The following is a 22,189-nucleotide window of genomic DNA, read 5'->3' as shown; positions in this document are numbered from 1 at the left end:
CAGGGCATCCGAACTGACAAATGTAATATATGTATATATAATATATATACATATACGGATGTGTGTGTGTATGAGGGTGTATACATATATATATATATATACACATACACACATACACACATACGTATATGTTATACTCAATGAGACGAATCTTATTAGAGAAATTTGAAATCACTTGTACCATATATATACATATATATATATATATATATATATATATATATATATATATATATATATGGTCGGAAGCCAAGAATTATTCGTAAAGACTATGAGAAAAGTTCTACTTGAAATAATCATCGTTCCCTCGCACATGGAGGCATTCACACCTTGGTCCACGGTCACACGGCATACGATTCACGCACGCGATTGCACTATATAAATCTATTAATATAACAAGTATAAGTATGACATGTCTAAAAATCCTGTCAGTTGTCACGCAAATCGAATTTGTACTTTTTCTTACATGGATTAGGTAAGAATCCGACGTGTTTGCACAAAAGATATCGATAATCTATAAAGCCCTACCAACGATCATATTATATCCCGTCATCGTTGTCATCGTCATCGTCATCGTTGTTGTCGTTGTCATTGTCATCGTTGTTGTCATTGTCATCGTCGTCGTCATCGTAGTCATCGTCTTAATCGTCGTCGTAGTCGTCTTCATTCACGCTGAATAACGACACGACACGTGTCATTGACTATCTATCATATTAATGCGCGATTTACTTTAAGTAGAAACAATGTCCCAAAATACATCTCTCTTTGGGACCGCAAGAGCTAGCGTTCAGCCCTCCCCCAATCGGACAACAGCCATTTGTTATTCTTCGTGTTATTAGTGTAACGACTTAATATTCCAACTTTACAGCTCGAACAACACATCGAGCTATACATTCCCGACATTCAATACCGATAAATTAATACATTTAATATTTGTATTTTCATTAATGGTTTCTCGTTTTCTTTCTCTCTTTCTCATTCTTTCTTTCTTTCTCTCTCTCACTCTCTCTCGCTCGTTCGCTCTCTCTCTCTCTCTCTCTCTCTTTCTCACGTTTATTTTTTTTTTCTTTTCTTTCAATTCACTTGGAAATTGAATGTCACAAGATCGTTCGATATCACAGTCGTTTTTCAATTATTTTATAATGTTATGTACTTACGAATAGTACTTAGTATGTATAATATATAGCGCGTTATCGTACTGATAAATATAGTTATAAAATAGGTATTATGAGTGCGTCTCTTGTGCCTCTTTAAATTAAGGGGCTTACTGCTCCTTTTTTTCTCGAGCTCAGCTAAACCAGCAGTGCATTCATTTTTGTTATGCTCTCTCTCTCTCTCTCTCTCTCCCCCATTTCTTTTGCTTCCTTCTTCTTTCTTTCTATGTCTATCTCTATCTCTATCTATAAACCCCACCCCTGTAACTGCAACCGTATTTTTATTTTACCCGCCTTAGAGTGTTCTTTATTTTTCTCATATAAAGCGCTTTCTCTCTCTCTCTCTCTCTCTCTCTCTCTCTCTCTCGCTCTCGCTCTCGCTCGCTCTCTTTCGCAACCAGTATCATATTATAGTTTAACATTTTGTATAACACACCGTACCAGTTTTTTCCTCATGGGGCAACGTCTTCGTTACGTTTAGAAATGATTCGTAGGAATATGTTAAAATTCATGTACACATGGTACAATGGATATACCATGTTTTTTATATTTTTTTTTTTTTTATTTTTTTTTTGTTTGTTTTTTTGTTAGAGGAGGAGCGGGGAGGTTTTTTAATTTCCCCTTATCAAAGCACACATTAAGAATAATTCTTTCGTTTAAAATAACAATGAAAAAGAGGTATACTAGGGAGAAAAGAGGAAAAAATAAAAAAAAAAAAAAAAAAAAAAGAAAGAGAAAAAAAATTAAAAAAAAAAAATAAAAAAAAGAAGAAAAAAGAAAAAGAAAAAAGAAAAAGAAATTCTACAGATCGAAAAATCATTTTACAAAATATTACTTCCATACTTCTCCTCTACGCGTATAGAAACAACTAACGAGAGAAGTTACTTGATAAAATGTACATACATATATATTATAGAAATGAGATTTCTAAAGGTATCTCAAGACGTACCCTATTATTTATTTACTTATTTATTCTTTCCCGGACTCGAGTTTCTCGATTCCCAGAAAAACTTCACGTGGCTTATTCGATTAAAACCGTGATATTGCCGGCACAACGTAGTCTGTCTCTGGGGACGGCAAAACAACAAAGTACCATTCGTTGCTGAGTTATATTATGTTCGAAAAGGAAAAAATAAAAAGAAATATACATATACATATCATATACATATACATATACATATACATATACATATACATATACATATACATATACATATACATATACATATACATATATATATACATATAAGAAAAAAAGAAATCAAAAGAAAATAATAAAGTAATCATCATGAGATATATGGCGATAATGGCTGGACGTACCACAGGCGCCAGAGATAAACATTTTGGTAATCAAAAGTAATGCCAGTACACCGAAACTAAATGATACGAGCAGTTGATCTTTGAGAAAAGTCATCTTCATTCATATTGAGCGTATCTCAACGATCAATCGTGCTCGTATTCTCTATGCGTCTATCGACAAATATTCTCATTCACCACCATGTCTCTTTCTTTCTCTCTCTCTCCCTCTCTCTCTCTCTCTCTCTCTCTCTCTCTCTCTCACTTTCTCTCTCTTTCTTTCTCTCTCTCTCTCTCTCTCTCTCTCTCTCTCTCTCTCTTTCGCTCTCTCAAAGAATTGAAATAATAAAGCTACAATGAGCCCCGTAGTCTCGACAGGAGTTCTAAAAAATTTTACTAAGTTTCTTCATCTACTATGTAGTATTACATTGTTACCTTCGGAACAGGCATTAACGACCAATCGATTTGATTTATTAGTGATTAGATACTACTTGTATTCGTCGACGCGCAATAGCAACGAGACGTTGGCTGGATTTCTAACTAGCGCTTAACAAATCCTACACACTTGTTGCGGATATCTTGATATTATATATTTCTTCGTCCGAGATCATTCAGAGATTTTATCTAATTATTTCTAGAAATTATGTGTGCACCGGCATTTATCTCTTTGACATCCGATGACAAAATATAGTCTTCTTACATCGGTTACTGAGGATTTGTTAAGACACGAGAACGCGCACGAATAAATGTATGTCTGTCTGTCTGCTGTGTGTAAGTGTGTGTGTGTGTATGTGTGTATGTATGTATGTATGTATGTATGTATGTATGTATGTATGTATGTATGTGCCTGTAATGTGTAATTGTGGAAATCAATCAACATAGTTTGCTCGGGGTCCTTTTTTTCCTTTTTTTTTTTTCTTCGGAAACTGGAGTGCACAGGCAGTCAGCAAACGTGAATGGATTATACGCGATATACTGTCTGTCCTTTGATATATGTATATATGTATATATACGTATGTATATATATATGTATATATATATATGTGTATATGCATATAACATACGCGAGAATATACGCACGCGTTCGTCGTAGTAACGTGTGCTCGTTATATTGGATGTGTATGTCGTACGTGTCTTCCTTACATATAATTGAATTTGCGTGTAGAATAATAATGGTAGAAGTGGAAATAGAGATGGCGATAATGATTTATGACTTGTCCCATCCTCCCCACCAATCAGGATCATTACCGCTACTGTTAGCAGTATTGTTGTATGACGAATTATAATTCCCTCCATACCCTCCTCCGTAACCGCCTGGAAAATTTAATGGCATTGTAAACAATATTTTATTTAAATTAGAAAATCTGGGAAAATACACAGACTCGAAACGTCGAACGAATCAATTTTTTATTGATAGATTATTCGTATGAATACGATCGATCCAAACGAGTCTGGTATTCGTACGTTAAGACTCGTGCAATAAAACAAACACTCGTTCTTTAAATGTAGTAGAAAGAAGAGAATAAAATTTGTAGGGGGGATGTGAAAAAAAAAAGAAAAAAAAAAAAGAAAAAGAAAAAGAAAAAAAGAAAAGAAATTGATCTTACCTCCATAACTACCTGGCCTACTGGAAGGGCCATTATTGCGTGTAGAACCACCACTCGGTTGCTGGCGATAATCACGAGCACCGAAACCACCGCTGAAACGTCCTTTGGTACTACCCGGACGACGAGAACAACCACTGGAATAACGTACTTCCGCAAATAGATCTTCGAGCCAAGGTGGGAGCTCTTGATTAGCTTCGACAAGTAGAGATACCAATTCTCGTACAAGATTATGGTTCTTGTTATTAAAGAATGATGTTGCCAAACCTATAAGTATAATGAGAAAAATCGATTTTTGTAAATCATAGATTTTAAATAATTGAATAATTCATATTAATGAGATATTAATGAGAAATAATGAACGAACCTAAGTTCCCCATACGTCCTGTACGACCGATACGATGAACATACTCCTCAACGTCACCTGGTAAATCGAAATTAATAACGTGCTTAACGTGAGGAATATCAAGACCACGAGCAGCAACAGCTGTAGCAACAAGTATTGGCGCTTTTCCAGCACGGAATCGACGCAACGCGTCTTCACGTTCTCGCTGAGTTCTGTCGCCATGAATGCTGGTTACTGGATATCCCATCGTATGTAAATATTCTTCGAGCATGTCTGCTCCTTTCTTTGTTTCAACGAACACCAATGTTAGTGCGGCTAAAATATTAAGGAACGACATAAACATAATATAGAAATTTGTTAAAAATAATATTAAAATTTATTAAAAAAAAAAAGTAAGATTGATGTATTATTAAACTCACAAGGATCTGAAAATCTGCTAGCTTGCAAAAGGTCGAGAAGATACGAGCGTTTATCTTGTTCCTCGACCCATACAATCTTTTGTGTTATATTTTCAGACGTAGAACCAACACGACCAACTGCTAAGAATATATAATTGCTTAAAAAGTCTCGTGCTAATATCTGTATCTCCTTTGGAAACGTAGCAGAGAACATAAGAGTTTGTCTTTCTCCTGTTGGTGGCATCGTATCCTCTTCAACGATTCTTCTTATCTGCGGTTCGAAACCCATGTCTAACATACGATCAGCTTCGTCCAATACCAAATATCTAAAATAATAATGTCGACGTTTTTGTTTACGTTGCTGTAAAGATCTCACAGTAAGATTTCGTGATAAAATTAATATAGGAAATAGCAAAGAAAGAAAAAGGATTAAGAAAAAATTTACCTGCAATTGTTTAAGCCGATTTTACCACGGCCAAGCATGTCTGCAAGACGACCAGGAGTCGCAACAAGTAAATGACAACCTCGATCTAATTCTCGCATTTGATCCACTATATTTGAGCCACCATAAACTACAGCAGGTCGCATACGCGATCTGTACGCGAACTTACGCGCTTCGTCATAGATTTGTGTAGCGAGTTCTCTCGTTGGTGCTAACACAAGACCTAATGGATATTGCTTACGCCTTCCAGAACTGCCCTGCGGTGGTATCGCTTGGGGTCCACTCTCATAAATCTGATTTAATATTGGCACTAAAAAGGCCGCTGTTTTACCAGACCCTGTTTGGGCACAGGCCATCACATCGCGCCGTCCGATTATAATCGGAATAGCGTATTTTTGAACTGGTGTAGGCTTATCATAACCTGCCAAGGTAATGCTGTTTTTTATTATCTCCGTCAGCTTAACCTCATCAAACTGAAATATAAACAATACACGTTATTATGAAATATAAACTGAAATATAAACAATATACGTTTTTATTGAAAGTCAACGTTGAAATATTCGCTTAATTATACCAACCGATGTGATGTGTGGTGGTATGTCATCGCCAGTAGCCTCAACTGGTATATCCTCGTATTTACTAAAATTGATACCAGTATTACCAGTACCAAATAATTCCACCTCCAATCGCTCATCTCTGGTTGTGGGAATCGTCCAATCGATTTCGTTTCTGCCTCCTCCTCTACCTCCATCTCTGTCATCCTTCCATCGACCACCACCGCTTCCCATTCTGTGGTCGTTTCTACTCTCTTGCCAGCGATCATTTCTAGGTTGTTCCTGCCACCGATCATTGCCGGAACTAATCGGGCGATCACGGTCGGAATTTGAATATCTATAATCTCTTCCATTTTCTTGATTTGGGGTACGTCTATTACGTCCACCAAAGTTGCCAAAGTTTCCAAAATCGACGTCGCGTACACTACGCGAATCTCTAAACCCTGGCCCTGCTCTGCCCCTATCCCTATCTCTCTCTCTTTCTCGGTCTCTATCCCGATCTCCACCCCTGTCTCTATCAGAATAAAGTGGCCGAGAGTTTGAACTGGAATGTTGATCACCGCTTGACGGTGCGCTACCTAAAATTACAATATAAAATATTATAATATAATACATTAAATTTTATAATAGAATATTTATAAAATTCTGTAAAATTTTATGACTTATTTCATTCTCTAAATCAATGATATAAAATTTTTCAATGCTTACTTGCAGATTTATTACGCAGATGGGGTGGAACGTAGCGACCCCCACTTGGTTGGCGAGAACCCTGCAAGTCCAGACCAGCTAACTGTTGCAAAAAGAAAATAATCAGTTTCTTTGATCCATGTATATATACATACATACATACATACATACATACATACATACATACATACATACATACATACATACATACATACATACATACATACATACATATATACATACATACGTACATATATATATATATATTTTCTCAACAAATTGAGTACCTTTCAGTGATATTTTCTAACATCATATTAATTAGAAAAATACAGATCAATGTTAAAAACACTTGAAATGAATGAAAAGAGCATGAATATCGACATTTTTCCTTCGATATCAAGTGAATTTGAGCGATTAGTGAAATATGCGCCATAGCCTTATGACTTTACGATTAAGCATCTAATAGTGAAGTCGCTATTTCGCATTGTCTTCACTCGTTCGAAAAATAATCGAGGCAGGAAGCAGTAGATATTTCGAACGTAGTACAACGACGAAAAAACATCGATGATGCAAAAAATCACGATGTTTATAGTTTCTCATAAGGTAAGATTTTATAAAGGGATAAGAGAAGAGAAGAAAAGAAAAGAAAAAAAGCGGTATATGGCGTGCGTCATGGCACGAGGCATGCTGTTCCCGGAATTGGTTGCCGCCATTATAAAACCATACGTCACGAACTGGTTCAGAGTCGAGCCATCAGCGTTCTTAAGTGTCCGACCGAACAAAGAGATACCAAAGCTAAGATTTTTGCGCATGTCTTTTGATATTCTGTAACGCCTAGATTCTAAGTCCATAATAACATCGTAAAGATGAATAAAAAAAACAAAAAAAAAAAAAAAAGATTAGAATGATACAGGGTAAATGCAACGTGTATGAAATGGAAGTATAAAAAAGAGAGGAAAGGGTAAAAGGAGAAGGAGAAGGGGAGGGGGAAAGAGAAGAGAAGAAAGCTCGAAAGAGAGAGAGAGAGAGAAAGAGAGAGAGAGAGAGAGAGAGAGAGAAAAATTGTCAGCATGAGATATTAGAAATACACTTCTTATAATAACAATTCTTTTTACCTGCTGCTCTAGACCTGATCCATTCTGGTTGGCTGCATTACTCATATTACTCCGCCTCGGTGCGTAGTTTTCGTAGCTCTGCCGTAGATTCTCGTGTAGCTCACTCTCCCCTAGTCGTATCTCTCTCACCGTGCCAAAAAAGTTCAACGTTCTCGTTTTCTTATATTTTACTTTTTCTTACTTATTGTACGCCAATCTGCGAACGAAACTCGGTCGTCGATCCGAACGGTCGTAATACCGGTATCCGTCTGACGCTATACTCTGATACAAACGATGCTTGAAGACTGACTGCTACGGAGAGAGAGGCCCCTGGCCACACTTGACGTCGACGCAACAAAAATGGCCGAGAAACGCGAAATATAGACAGTAACATGGCGTAATCTTTATATCCGCCGGATGTTACACTTCCTGAAAAAGGAACATTCCGATTCCACACGTTTCTTATGATCGTTATAATTAATTCTTATTCACATTCGATTATATTGAAATTAAATTAAACTTTATAATTATATGAAATATTAATGAAACGAACATATTTTTACTATTATATATTCGTAATATCGGAGAAATCTAAATTTTAAATGTTTCTTATCAACCATTAGTACAATTAATTCATGAAAACGAACTTTAAATCTTACCCAAAAAAAATATACAAAGTCATTTTGACTGGCGATAAAAAATAATATTAAAGGATATAGATAAAATTTGGTACATACGTATGTTCATATATATTTATATACACATATATATATATATGTGTGTGTATGTATGTATGTGTGCGTGTATGTACACATGTATATAGCACAGTAGGTTGATATCAACAAAAAATTATTAAGTTACAATCTCTTTTCTGTCTTTTTGTTTTTTATTACATATGTAATAAAAATTATACATATGTATTATTTTGTTTTGTATAATATATAAGTCAAGACGCATAAAATGCTGAATTTAATCATCCTTCTTGGTATCTGTTTTTCCTCCTCTTATTCTTCCTGTACGACGAGCAGCAATAAGACCAATCTTACGACCAGCACTGGTTCCACGTTTGACAGTAGAAGCTTTACCTATGTGTTGATGGTTACCACCACCATGAGGATGCTCAACAGGATTCATAGCAACACCACGAACCTAAAGGTATTATTGTATATGATTAAAATATTTCAAATATATATAAATTAATTTCTTTCTTCAATCGATAGAAATCAGTCAAAATTTATCCACAAATTATTCATTATATCAGGTTTCAAATGTCTAAACGGCATCATTGGAATATATATGTGCATAGAAAAAAAAAATTCCACAAATATTACAAAGAATCGTACCTTAGGCCAGCAATTCCTCTTGACCTTATATTTATGATAAGCACGACCTGCTTTCAAAATAGGCTTATCTATGCGGCCACCACCGGCAACAATACCAACCATTGCCCTATTATTCGAGGGAATGACTTTCTTGGCACCAGAAGGAAGCTTTACTCTAGTTTTCTTGGTGTCTGGATTATGTGCAATCACTGTGGCATAGTTACCAGAAGCTCTAGCCAGACGACCTCTATCACCAGTTTTTTCTTCTAAATTACAAACGATCGTACCTTCAGGCATTGTGCCGACAGGCATAACATTACCTATTTGTAAGGTAGCTGTAAAATATAAATAAAATGTAATATACAATAGCAAATGCGAGACAAAAAAAAAGAAATTTTTGAACCTTTCTTTCCACAATACAAGAATTGTCCTGTATACATTCCTTCTGGTGCAATGAATAATTCTTTTCGTGTTTTGAATTTATAAGGATCACGGAAGTGAACAACAGCTAGAGGAGCACCACGACCAGGATCGTGAATGATATCCTAAGATCAAAAAAATAATACTTAAAAATCACTGATACCATTTTATACGATTAATTTAAAACTATATAAATAAATCTTCAGAAAGAGCCTCTAGTATTAAATCTTCATTCACATTCAGGAGTAGGTATACTAGAAATCATCATTACAGTAACTTTAAAATTAGATACATTTAACCAAACAAAACGTATGTTTGATGAAACTTATAATATCGAATATATGAAAAAGTAAAATTGGTAAGAAATAAAATACTAACTTTAACAACACCCTTGATGTATCCATGTCTCTCAGAGAAGTCTAAAGAACGAAGTTTCGGTGCTCCCTTCCTTCTTTTTGTATGAGATCTGAATACAGATCCAGCTCCCTTACGTTGAGCACGAATTACTCGACCCATGGTTCAAAATCTAAAGAAAATAAAAATATATTTTACATAAAAGCATATGTATACAACGAACATCACGTTACGTTAAGTATTAAAACGACCTAACCTCAAATCATTATATTCTTTAACCCAATCCTTCTTTAGATATAATTGGAAAAAAAAAAATATTTAACACAGTACATGCAAAATACTTAAATACAATCAAATGTAACTTATTTATAAACAGATGCATATTAATTTAATTAATCAAATTGGATTTCATAAGCGAAGACAGAAAAACCACATACCTAAGGGACAGATGCCAAATATAAACGGAACTGTACCACAACTGGCGTTCGGATCTAATACAAAAGCGCGCGAAAATCTTCATATTTTGAAAATATAATAATGAATATTGAACGTTATATAGAATGTAAAAATGAGAATTAAATTTGTGACCATAATTACTTCTAACAAATACTATGATAAATATTATTTATTTAATCTATTAATTCGACATGACGAAAGTTATACGTCACGATGGGCGGTGATTATGACCGGAAGTTAATTGAATTCGATTTATTCAAAAACAGGTATTCAAAATGAACGGACGTATTTCGATTCTCCTCGTAATTTTGAGCTTATTAATAACATCATCGAAATCTCTGCGAAGGCAAAAAAGGATTATTGGTGGTAGTGCAGCAGCAGAGCCTCCGATAGACGATCCTGTTGTATTTGTTAATAAAAATGGACGAGATGCACGTATACTTGGGATACGGGAACAGAATAGTGGATATTATTCATTTCGAGGTATTAGATATGCTGAACCGCCAATTGGTCTACATCGTTTCCAAGTATGTAAAGTCATTGTCTTTATGGATCGATATAATCAATGATAATAAAATTCACATGTTGCTAACGCGTTAATGAAATTCCATTGACCTACTCGATCATGTTACTAAATAGTATTCTCTAATAAGTTAATTTTTTTTTCACATAACTTCAAAAAGATCTAAGAAAACTATTGCGATTATAAAAATAAAAATCGTTAAATATAGATCAATTTAAGATATGAAAAAATTTATTATTATCATCATTTCAAAGAATGAACTTATAATTACGAAGAATGATATACGATGTACGGGGAAAAAAATAAATAAAAGGAATAATATAAATATCCTTTTTTTTTTTTTTTTTTTTTTTTCTTATAGAGACCCAAGGCTGCTAATTTGGCGGGCGATTTAAATGCTACGACATGGGGTGCTCCTTGTCCTCAAATAAATGGCCATAAATCAAAAGAAATTATTGGCTCAGAGGATTGTTTATTTTTAAATATTTTTACACCAGTACTTCCGGATGCCAGTGAAGGATATCCAGTATTAATTTGGATACATGGAGGAGGTTTTAAAAGAGGATCGGCATGTCAATACGAAATGAAACATCTTATTAAAAAGAAAATAATCGTCGTATCTATACAATACAGATTAGGTTCTTTAGGTGATTGAATCATATTATAGAAATATCAATTTATGATAAACGAGATTAATTATATTTTGACTTTCTTGTATTTGTCGATTTTTATGATACAGGATTTTTAAGTACCGGGACGAAAGATCTACCTGGAAATAATGGATTATTTGATATGATATTGGCTGTTAATTGGATTAAAGATTATATAGAATTTTTTGGTGGAAATCCACGTAAAATTATAGCATTTGGTCATGGAACAGGTGCAATTTCGGCTCTTATGCTTACACTCTCGAAATTATCATCAGGTATAAACATTTCAGGAATATTTTTTTATCTGATATAAAAATTCGTATATTTGTACAATTTGTTTCATAGGTATTTTTAATGGTGTAATTGCTATGTCCGGTACGATTTTATCGCATTTCGCGATCGACAAAGATCCATTAAATACAGCTAAATATATTGGTTATAACAATGGATGTCCAACGAATGATACAAAAGAAATGGTACAATGTCTTCGAGAATTATCGATTGACAAATTAATAGAAGTCGATTCTAGATTGGAATATACTCGAACTGTGTCAGGTGTCGTATCAAGTATATCCACTTTATTAACCGCTGGTCCTGTTATCGAAGGCAGTGACGATGAAAGGTAAATTTTTTTTCTATACTTTCTTAAAATCCATCAACAAAAATAAGAAAAGAAAGAAAGACTTTTATTACAACTATACAATTTTTAATATTTTCGCAAAGATCACTTCCAAATCTAATTACCGAAACACCAGAAAAATCATTGAAGTTTGGCAATTTTCCGAATATTCCTTTGCTAATAGGAATAGTGAAGGATGAAATTGGTGGTGCAATATTTGGCGATTATAAAAATGAATTGGAAGACAAATTACGAACAATTCCAAATTATTTATCTAAAGATCTAATTCCATCACTACAGAAAACCATTCCAAACATTAGAAATACGACGAAATTCGCTCCAGAAGTTTTTGAAAAGTATTTCAATATTTTTCAAAGTAATAAAATTAATAAAATGAAAAAAATCGCAGAAGCTATGGGTGATTCTTTGTTCAATGCACCTATTTTTCTTACGGTAGAACATTGGTCTAAAAAGGCTAAAGCATTTTTATATAGTTTCGATTATGACGGCGAACGATGTTACGGTAAAGATTTTCTCTCAGGATTACCTATTGTCGACGCAAAACAAAGTTTAAAAGGTACTATTTATAAAAAAAAAAAAAAGAAATGATAACAGACATTATTGAAATAATCAATTTAAATGAGCCAAAGGATATATACTTTACAGGTATAAATCATGGGGATGATTTGGGATACATTTTTGGTCGTAACAATATAGTCGGTGAAAAAATAAAAAGTGCCATAGATAAAACAAATGAGATAGATGAACATGTAACAGAAATATTCACAGGCATGATCTCAAATTTTGCAAGAACCGGTAAACTAGATATATCAATTCAATTGAAAAACAATACTTGGTTACCAAAAATTGTGCCAAATTTTTCTGAAAGCAATTCCTTCGTTAGTATTAATTCTGTACCAAAAATGATGGAAAATTTTAGGTATGATTCCATTGAAATTCGACCAATACAATAGTATTCATAAAAATCGTATTCGTTAATTATTATTTCTATTATTATTAGATACTGTGAAATGGGTTTATGGACTGGCCTTTCTGGACGATTACAATCACCAGCTTGTAGTTTATTTAAATCTACATCTCAAGTAGTAAATAATGTTGGCACAGATGCTAAAAATGTAATAGAAAAACCCATTAAAAATATTAAAAATATTAACAATATTGTCCCCAAAATGAAACCAACTTTTGGGTAAAACTAACAATTTATCATAAATCATTTGTATGATACATGATTATAATAAAAAAATTGATATTATATAAACAACAATGTTTATTTATAGAAATTAAAAAATACTTTTGTAAAATCGTATTTAATTATCTTTTAGTTGGTCATGAAAAGTGAGTAACATCTGTTTTTCGTCATCCATTAATACATCCTCCTTCTCTTCCAAAGTTTCCAAATTGTTATCTCTTTGTTGAAGATTGGTAGGATCTATCTCAGAAATTTCTTCGACATCCAATTCTGTTGATTTTATCTCCATGTTCTCTAATTGTTTATCTTCTATTTCATCAGGCATTTGGTCTATTCGTAAACTATTATGCAATTCAGCTTCTGCATCTTTTTCATTATTTCTTTCTTCTATAAATGATACTTCATTTACAATACATTTGCTTTTTTGTAAAGAGCTATCTTCTAATTTAGAAGAATCTATACTTGTTGATTTTTCTATTACTTTAGCTGTAACATTATCTCCTGAATCTAAATGCACTCTCTCGTCAGAATTTAATGTAACAATACTTATTACTTTTGATCGCTTGTTCGATGGTGGTGCAAATTCTTCATTTGATATATTTTCTTGTTCGTTCGACACAGTAGTACAAATTTCATCACGTTCATTTGATATTTCCCTAAAAAAAGAATAAATTGTTTATAAAAAATTTCTGTAATTGTAATATAGTAAACAAATATAAGTTTTTGTTTAAAATTACTCAGTTCTAGGTAAAGATAAAGTTGGTGCAAGAGGATGTATAATTTTTTCTAATTCTGATAATGCACATCGAGCTTCCTGAACAATATGTAAATCAGAATCATTAAGAGCCATTTCGAAAATTTGTATAGCATGTTGCGTTGAAGATGCAGACGATTCATGTGGATTTAATTGCAAATCTTTCAATATTTTTAACAGTTGTAAACGGCATTCTGCTCTTTCCTTATAGAAAGTCTCTGTAGGTGAGCCAAGATAATATTTATACAAAAGTGGAATAACAACACTTTGTATGTTCTAAAATAAAGATAATATCATAATATTATACATAGTCAATATCATAATTATAAACAGTTAACTATAACATTTATAATAACAATATTCAATAATATTTATCACTTAATCTTACTGTGTAAAGTGTTGTTTTCAAGCAAGTACTAGTACTAAATAAAATATTTTGTAAAGTCATAAGAGCTTCTATACATAAATCTGCATCCAAATATAGATTTTTCTTAGTTGCAACTGTATTATTTAAAGCCGAATTTTTTTCATATTGACTGTCTCTAAAACGTTTCAAGGCTTTCTTCGATAAATTTTTTGTTGCATTTTGAGCCTATGTGAAATATTCAAATTTGTATTAAATATTTATATTTATCATACATAATAGTTTAAAACGATTTCTATGAATTTAAAGAAAACAATTTACAGTCAGAACTACACGATCTCTTTCTGGAATTATGTCTCTAAGTATAGAAGAAAGAGATTCATCTATGATTGTTTCAATGCCTGATAACGAGTTGTTAGTTATTAACCATAATGAGAGACATTTGTATACAGACAATCTTATATTTTTAAATGGTTTACTACTAGCAATTGTTTCTTGATCTTCTAACACATTCCCCGACCATTTTAATGCTTGATGAAATAATTGTAAAATCGTTGAACCAAATGGTATTAATTCTTTTTTGAAGCTAGAAATAGAAATATTACTTTTTTGCTCTTTACTTTTTAGTTCAACATAATGTCATATGTATTATATACTTACCCCTCTATAAGAGCACTTAAAACATTGAATAAACTAATATGTAACTTGGGAAGAATAAGATATAATATCTGTTCTTTAAAAGAATTTTGTCTTCTCAAATTCATAGGTCTAATAGCTAAACCTCGACATAATATTCTTAGAATATCATCGGGTAATACAGAATTTTTCTCTTCGCATCCACTGTAAAAAAACATATTTTTAACAGAACATAAAAAGAGAAATGCTTTTTTTCTAATTATTAAATTCTTACCGTAACATAGTACATAAGTATATACATAAGTTCGTAAACCTTTGTTTTTGTTTAGAATAATACTCTACTATATTTTCTTCTGATATACTCGATAATTCCAATTTATCCCAAATATCTACACTTTCGATTTCTAATAAATTAGAAAAAAGATTATCCATTATATCATGCAAACTGTTGCAGATTAATGCTTGATTATATGTCCAACATGTATAAAACGGCTTTGTCTGAGGTGGTTTAAAAGTACGCTCTGTTGCTCTAACTAAAAGAGCAAAACATTTTGCTCCAGCTTCAGCTAAATTAGCTTGAGAAGCATCTACTAGAAGGAGTATCATCTTTCTAATTAATATCTGAGATAACAAATAAAGATTAAAATAGATTTTATATTATTTGAAAATTTTTTTTTAAATAATAAATACCCACCTGAAATCGTTCACAAACTTCAGGATAATGATATAATAAAGTAGCAAGTAGATAATACGTAGCCCCATAAATTGTCATAGTTTCCAGATTATCCAAAATACTTAAAAGTTGTTTAACATTTTGCATTGATATTTGCTTGTGTAATTCTGGAATAGTCTTACATTGTGTAATTAAATTTCCAATAACTTTACAAGCTATCGTCAGATGTTTAGGATTACTGTAAATATTTTCCACTACTTGAGTAGCTTTTGTTATCCACAATATACCATACTTTAACAATGTATCTTTTGAACATTTTGGTAAATATGCATTTAAAAGAAACAAACCATTATATCGAGTATTAGTTTGATTTAATTGAATATTAATCGTCGATATAATAGCATTATTTATCGTATTTATCTAAAAAGTACAAACAATAACACGTTATTAAAACAATTCGTAGATTATTCTTCGATAATTCCAAAGAGGCATGAAATAAAGAGGTTAGGTCAACAAATTTTTACCTCTTCTGTTTTAAACGGTATATCATCGTCAAATGTTAATAAATCTTTCAAAAATGCATTATATTGTTTATCATCTTGTTGAAAAAAATTTAATAACTCTATAAAATTTGCCATTTTATATAAAATTTTTTCTTCACAGAAACTCGCGCATTACTTCGCACAAACTTACACGTTATTAATACAATTCTTTACAAACGAATTAAAAGAAATATTAATAGGATACAAGACTGCATTAAGGATCACTTAATAGCACAATAAATTAATTAATCTCCACAATTGGAACATCTGTTTAATTAATTATATACGTAATAAACTACGTACGACTGAATGCGGCACATGGGCGAAGACAAACTACGCTACGGCGTACGTGTTATATTAATAAGTACTTAAAATACAAGGTGTCGACAATTGAAGTTTATTATAAAGAAATAAACTCGTCAATCGTTTATCATTATTCGTATTTACAATTTTCCATCGTATAAAAGAATTTTATTTGATTAATTGTTTATCTGATTTTCCATCGAATTTCTATACAATTTTTTAAGGTTATGATTTCAAAATAATCAATTAACACATATATATCAAATATAATCATTATACATATATCATTATACATATATCCTAAATATAATTGAAAAATAATAAAGTAATACGTAATTAGAAATGTTTTTCTTTTTATTCGTTATTGTCTGATATGTAGTAGGTATACTAAAGGTGTAGAAACACACACACACACAAACACACACACACACAACACATAATGTAAATGTACATATAAGCTCGACGACTTTAGTATGATGACTGACCCCAATCTCAAAAGGAATTATTATGTAATCTTATGGTACACTCGATGATGACCATTTAAACACTTCTTTGACTATCAAGGACGAATATCAAGCAAGTTAAATAATAGTAATTTTTCGACGTTCACTTTATTTACACTTGATCCGTTCTATTGTTTATCATTCTTTATTGTTTTCGCTGTGCATATACACCTTAAATTATCTACTACAATTACATTTGAAAAAGGATCTAGATATATGTCGAAGATTTTGTTTGTATGATTCATCGAAGATAACAGAATTTATTCGTTGAAGAGACGACTTTATAATTCGCCATTAATTAACTAATCCACTTTCGATAAATTATCTTTCGTCGGTTTATTAATTTTTCTCGTTAGAAAGAACGTAAGCATATACGAAATGTTCTCAAGTACATCCGTATGTACATATACCAGGGGATCTCCTCAATGAAGCAGAGATAGTTTTATCGATATGAGGTTAGAAAAATTGTCTTAGTTGATGCGATAAATCTAATCACTTAAAGAAAAAAAAAGAAAAAAAAGAAACAAACAAACAAAAAAAGAATTTACCGAGAAATTATCGATGTCTGATAATAATACTTGACCTTACAATTTTGTTATATAGATTTAATTCATCGCTTATATATAATACAGATGAATTAATATACCGATATAATATTTTTTTTATAGAAAGAAAAAATATTTCTTTTCGCGATAATTTCATCAAATTATCATATTACTTATAATCTATAACAAATTTGGAATTTATCATAACTTTAATTTGTAATTTACCAATACGTTTTATTTCGAATAATATATTTTTTTTCTTAAAAACAAATATTTTTTTCCAAGGACATCTTTACTCAACATACATACATACATATATATATATATACACACACATACACATGTAGATGATAAATGCGATCTCATAAGGGAAAACAATATTTTGAAATGAAAAAAGGATTTATATAGTTTGTGTATATATGTTTGTTTATCTATGCGTATGTATGCGTATATATATATATATATATATATATATATATATATATATATGGCAACTAAAGGGGAGCAATGAGGATATTTCAATTATGCTTGAATGTCCATATAAGTCAGATCCGTATATACAATATGTATGGTATTGGAAGTATTTATATATTGTATATGTGTACATATATATATATATATATATATACACTGGAAGTTGACGCCTATCGGCCATCCTCCTTCCTGGTCCGTCGGCTCTTTCTCCCTCTTTGCCTCCCCCTCCCCTTCGTCACCTTTCGCGTTCTTCCGCTCATACCCCCTCCTAGCGGCATCCCCTTCTAACACTGGTTCCTTCTCGGTTCAGTTCCCCTACCAACCGGTGTCCAGTTATGTTGCCGTGGTGAACGCCGTTCGAATCGTCTCGTCGCTTGTTTTCAAGACGCGTTAAGTTACGATACCCTTCGTAACTTCTTAAGTTCTTCTACGGTATTACGTTCTGTGTCGTTAACTTTCGAACGGTCAAAGAGAACGATGGAAATATGATCGTGCCACGCGAGTGATCCAACGAAATAATCTTACATTAGTCCAGTTCGCGCGTGCTGTCGAATTCGAAAGAGATAAACAGATAACGAGAAAAAGAGAGAGAGAGTGAGAGAGGAGAGAGAGAGAGAGAGGGAGCAGGAGGGAGGGAGGGAAGAAGAGGGAGGATCAAGAAAAGGATTTTTCATCCTGTCTAAATCTAATAGCATCACGTCGAAGTTAATCTTCAAATCAACAGGCAGTGAATAAATTCTAATGAAGATCGTCACATTAGGAAATGGTCCTCGAATTTACAGGTACGTGTATGTGTATGTATGTTTATATGTGTGTATATATATATATATGTGTGTGTGTATATGTATATATATATATATGCGCGCGCTAGATCGAAAAAACAAGAGAACGGCGCACCTGCCATATTGGAACGCTCGATTTTCGGATGGCTACGTTCGAAATGACGTGTGCGTATCTATTTACTTCGTTTCTATTATCCTTTATTTTTTTTTTTTTTCATCTTAAAAAGCGAATAACGAATAATTTTCAAAAGTTTCTCTATGTACGAATTTTTTTTTTAATTATTCGAGAAGAGAGCGCGGAACCCATCTTCTGACAGGTGGAATGCGGACCCCGTGCATAGCCGTAGGGCTCCACTGAGATCCTCTGGCGATCGCAGCGACGTCAGCGACTCGCTTTGGAATGCGCCTTAACCCCGCGCTTCTCTATTAATTTTTCTTTTCTACATTTTTAACCGATCGGCAATGATTTCAAATACTATTAGATTTTCTATTTTTCTTGTTATTGTCCTTATTGTTTTTGTATAATTATTACATATTCTCTGACAATAGACTTTTGAAATATTCTAAGACATTAGAAACATTTGTTTAAACGTTCAAAAATAATATTTTAATTTTTTTTCTCTTACAATTTCATTTTATATTTAAAGGTTATATTTACATTTTTAAAATTACATTAGTATATATGAAAGGTTTTGTTTATTGATAACGAAACATATGTAATAAATTTACAGATTTTTAATATATACATTTAATATATATGTAAGTTAACATTTATATATTATTATTATTATTATTATTATTATTATTATTATTATTATTATTATTATTATTATTATTTGCATTCGCACGGGACGAATGGCATATTATGTTTACATATCTATATATATTATATATCGTTTCATACAGGTGATAACAAGTACATTAGTACAGTAGTTACATTAGTTACACAAGTACAGTAGGATTTAAAAGTATTATTGATAATGACAAATTTTATAGATTTTTAATATGTATTTTGCAATATGTATAAATTGAAATATATATGTATGTTTATATTTATATATACATATTTTTATGTTTTCCGCGTACAATATATTATATTTACATATAGTATCATATGAGTAATATTGTTATCAATGAATTCATAAATTTTCACAGTAAAATATATACATTTTAGCATAGAACTTTTTTTTACGAATAAACGTATTGTTAAATATTATTATTAATTATTGAGTACTAATTTGCCGAGAAAAAACAAATTATCGTAGTAAATATCAATCGATTGATGATATAAACACACACTAAATATAAAAATGATAGTATATTCCTGCAATAACTCAAAATAATTAAATTACTAAATCATTGATAATTCTTTAACTAAATACATAAATACGAATGCATTATCAAATGAAACTAGAGTATTTTGTTTTTTAACTAGTCGAACGAGTTAGAGTATTTGTTTTTTTTAACTAGTCATTGAACGAGTACTGATATATTTTCGTTTGCCGTTTTATTATTTTTAGGAAAACATGATACGTTCTCTCATAACAACATTATTATAATTATATTATAGGTACAACGATATAATATTTTCCATTTTAGATATCTTGTCGTTATGTTTACATACAGAATAGAATCTATAATGTTCATTTGTTATGATATTTACAATTTTCTTGAAATACTGATTATCATTATTGCGCTGATATCGAACGAATCGAAAAAATTTATGCTTACTAAAAAAATATACACTTCAACTTTAATATCATAGTAGAGAATATAATTACCTACACGTAACACAGTTTTATATAGGTATCTTTCATAAATCCGGTTATCATTAAAAGGCTACTCTTAATAGTAAATAAGTACGCTCATTTTATCTATTTATTTAGTTATCTTTTTTTTTTTCGTATCAATAGCAATTTCATATTGACTCGTTTAAAATTCATTTAATATTCCACGGTTTTATTCTAATTCCTTTAAAGAAATTCACGCTCGAAATAATTTTCTGTCTCTTTTTAAGTCGCACGACTTCCTTTCACCAGCTTCAATTAAAATTGTGAACCAGTTCGTTACGACTATCGATAAGGCCTTGTAGACCTTTTCTGGTCGTTTCAAGTTAACGTCCCCTTTAAATTTTTCGCAAACTTTTCCAACGATCGATTAAAATCATTGAGTCAAATACGATCGTGAAAGTGAAATCATGTTGATTAACATATACTTTTTAGTTTCTATTTATTTATTTTATTTTATTTTATTTCATTTCATTTTTTTTCCCCTCTATGAAATTATCGTAGAATATTCGATTTTCCATTCGAGTTCAATGTGCGAATGTTTTGAAGATGATATTTTTCTTATAAACAAAACGAAAGAGAATACGTCCGTGCTCGAAGGAATAAAAAACAATGAATTTATTAGTCGGATAATCGATCGAATACTACTATTGTTAGATATACGTAACGTGAAAACGTTTAGGTTATCTGATTAATTGACTGTTTCGAGATCGATAAAACATAATACATCTAACATATAATTGAACAGTTTTTGACTAAATTGTCTTAATTGTTTATATGATCGAAAAGAAGAAGATATTTCGTTGAAAATAGATCAGCTGAATATAATTAATTCATTTCGAATTTTAAAACGATATTCATTAAATCGTATAATTAATTATTAGGATAAGGTTGTCGTTTTTAGAAAGAGAGAAAACAAAAGACATAAACGTAATAAACGTATAAGATTAAAATAGAAAAGAATAAATATACATACAAAATATAATTAAAATATATTAAGGAATTATTACAATCTAAATCTGTAAAACGTAAATTCTTTAAACCTGTCGATTTAAATTTAAATCTGTGAAACGTAAATTCTAACTCTTATTGTTAGATTAAAAAAGGAATAAAATGACGTACAATATATTATGTAAGTTGCAATGATCATTATGTAAATTTATGTATACGGAAATTATCGTGCAAGGTCAGCAAAGTTTCAAGATCAGATAAGAACTTCATATTATTATTATCGTCATCAAATAACAATTAAAACAGGGAAAAAAAATTAAAAACCGACAAATATTTGTTTCATTTCTTTACTTATAGTTAAAATATTCTTAGCGAAATGATTGTTAGTCAATGACTATAATAAACTGCATAAAGAAGTCATATGATATTATGAGAGGATTCTTGAGAATCATCGTTGCCATTAATTTTTTTTTTTCTCTCTCTCTCTCTGTCTCTCTTTCTCTCTCCTTGATTAACCACGTTCGTCAAGATCTCTGAGACGAAGGATGTTGTAGTAAATTTGACTTTCACTTGGCTGCACTGCTTTCACTTCTACATGTTGTAAATACATGCATACATATATACATAAATAGACGTGTCTACATATACATATATATTACGTATATATTTATGGCATACGTAATCCTGCAAAATTTCGAAATAAAAATACCTTTCGCTGCATCGACATTCCATTGACCTTCCATCAT

The 22,189-nt window shown here is 31.5% G+C and overlaps 5 protein-coding genes across 7 annotated transcripts in view; 2 read left to right on the top strand and 3 right to left on the bottom strand.

The window, feature by feature from the left end:
• bel (ATP-dependent RNA helicase bel) overlaps positions 1 to 7,944 on the bottom strand; it is an 11,828-nt gene extending 3,884 nt beyond the window's left edge. The window contains exons 1-8 of one of the 2 annotated variants that reach the window (XR_014982344.1): positions 7,597 to 7,944; positions 6,503 to 6,584; positions 5,819 to 6,372; positions 5,244 to 5,713; positions 4,820 to 5,124; positions 4,422 to 4,715; positions 4,058 to 4,321; positions 3,594 to 3,764 (exon numbers count right to left, since the gene is read on the bottom strand). Coding sequence is in view for 1 of the 2 variants with exons in the window: in XM_085658243.1 (XP_085514369.1) it covers positions 3,658 to 3,764; positions 4,058 to 4,321; positions 4,422 to 4,715; positions 4,820 to 5,124; positions 5,244 to 5,713; positions 5,819 to 6,372; positions 6,503 to 6,584; positions 7,597 to 7,641 (2,121 nt within the window). In the remaining variant the exon portion in view is untranslated. Of the gene's footprint in view, positions 1 to 1,694; positions 3,765 to 4,057; positions 4,322 to 4,421; positions 4,716 to 4,819; positions 5,125 to 5,243; positions 5,714 to 5,818; positions 6,373 to 6,502; positions 6,585 to 7,596 lie in introns of those variants that run through there. The other variant, XM_085658243.1, reaches the window with a different exon arrangement.
• Positions 7,945 to 8,442: 498 nt separating this feature from the next.
• On the bottom strand, positions 8,443 to 10,259 carry RpL8 (ribosomal protein L8). 2 transcript variants are annotated; one of them, XM_035863621.2, is made up of 5 exons: positions 10,109 to 10,259; positions 9,696 to 9,843; positions 9,301 to 9,442; positions 8,919 to 9,232; positions 8,443 to 8,724 (listed from the first exon to the last, which is right to left on the bottom strand). In XM_035863621.2, exons 2-5 carry the CDS (start codon positions 9,831 to 9,833, stop codon positions 8,545 to 8,547), a joined length of 774 nt encoding a protein of 257 aa, XP_035719514.1. In that variant the 5' UTR covers positions 9,834 to 9,843; positions 10,109 to 10,259; the 3' UTR covers positions 8,443 to 8,544. The 2 variants fall into 2 exon arrangements, with proteins under 2 accessions (XP_035719514.1, XP_035719513.1); XM_035863620.2 differs by lacking the exon at positions 10,109 to 10,259 and adding an exon at positions 9,928 to 10,040.
• A 102-nt stretch (positions 10,260 to 10,361) lies between these two features.
• Positions 10,362 to 13,145, top strand: LOC118440496 (esterase E4). Its single transcript, XM_035863612.2, has 7 exons — positions 10,362 to 10,654; positions 11,012 to 11,297; positions 11,390 to 11,575; positions 11,646 to 11,922; positions 12,024 to 12,496; positions 12,586 to 12,859; positions 12,941 to 13,145. The coding sequence occupies exons 1-7, from the start codon at positions 10,403 to 10,405 to the stop codon at positions 13,128 to 13,130; spliced, it is 1,938 nt and encodes a 645-aa protein (XP_035719505.2). The 5' UTR covers positions 10,362 to 10,402; the 3' UTR covers positions 13,131 to 13,145.
• On the bottom strand, positions 11,388 to 17,316 carry LOC118440494 (proline-, glutamic acid- and leucine-rich protein 1). The gene is made up of 8 exons (XM_035863608.2): positions 16,081 to 17,316; positions 15,578 to 15,976; positions 15,158 to 15,504; positions 14,908 to 15,087; positions 14,569 to 14,833; positions 14,272 to 14,475; positions 13,867 to 14,159; positions 11,388 to 13,785 (listed from the first exon to the last, which is right to left on the bottom strand). The coding sequence occupies exons 1-8, from the start codon at positions 16,192 to 16,194 to the stop codon at positions 13,248 to 13,250; spliced, it is 2,340 nt and encodes a 779-aa protein (XP_035719501.2). The 5' UTR covers positions 16,195 to 17,316; the 3' UTR covers positions 11,388 to 13,247.
• Positions 17,317 to 18,203: 887 nt separating this feature from the next.
• The window catches only part of LOC118440497 (uncharacterized), a 59,054-nt gene continuing 55,068 nt past the window's right edge, over positions 18,204 to 22,189 (top strand). Inside the window, exon 1 of the mRNA XM_085658263.1 lies at positions 18,204 to 18,705. The gene's annotated coding sequence lies outside the window, so the exon portion shown is untranslated. The remainder of the gene's footprint in view (positions 18,706 to 22,189) is intronic.

The sequence above is a fragment of the Vespa mandarinia genome, chromosome 7 (assembly GCF_050613455.1).
Source record: "Vespa mandarinia isolate Hongniang chromosome 7, ASM5061345v1, whole genome shotgun sequence".
Lineage (NCBI taxonomy): Eukaryota > Metazoa > Arthropoda > Insecta > Hymenoptera > Vespidae > Vespa > Vespa mandarinia.
Note: the sequence above shows the minus strand (reverse complement) of the source record. Positions and strands in the feature narration are given on the sequence as shown.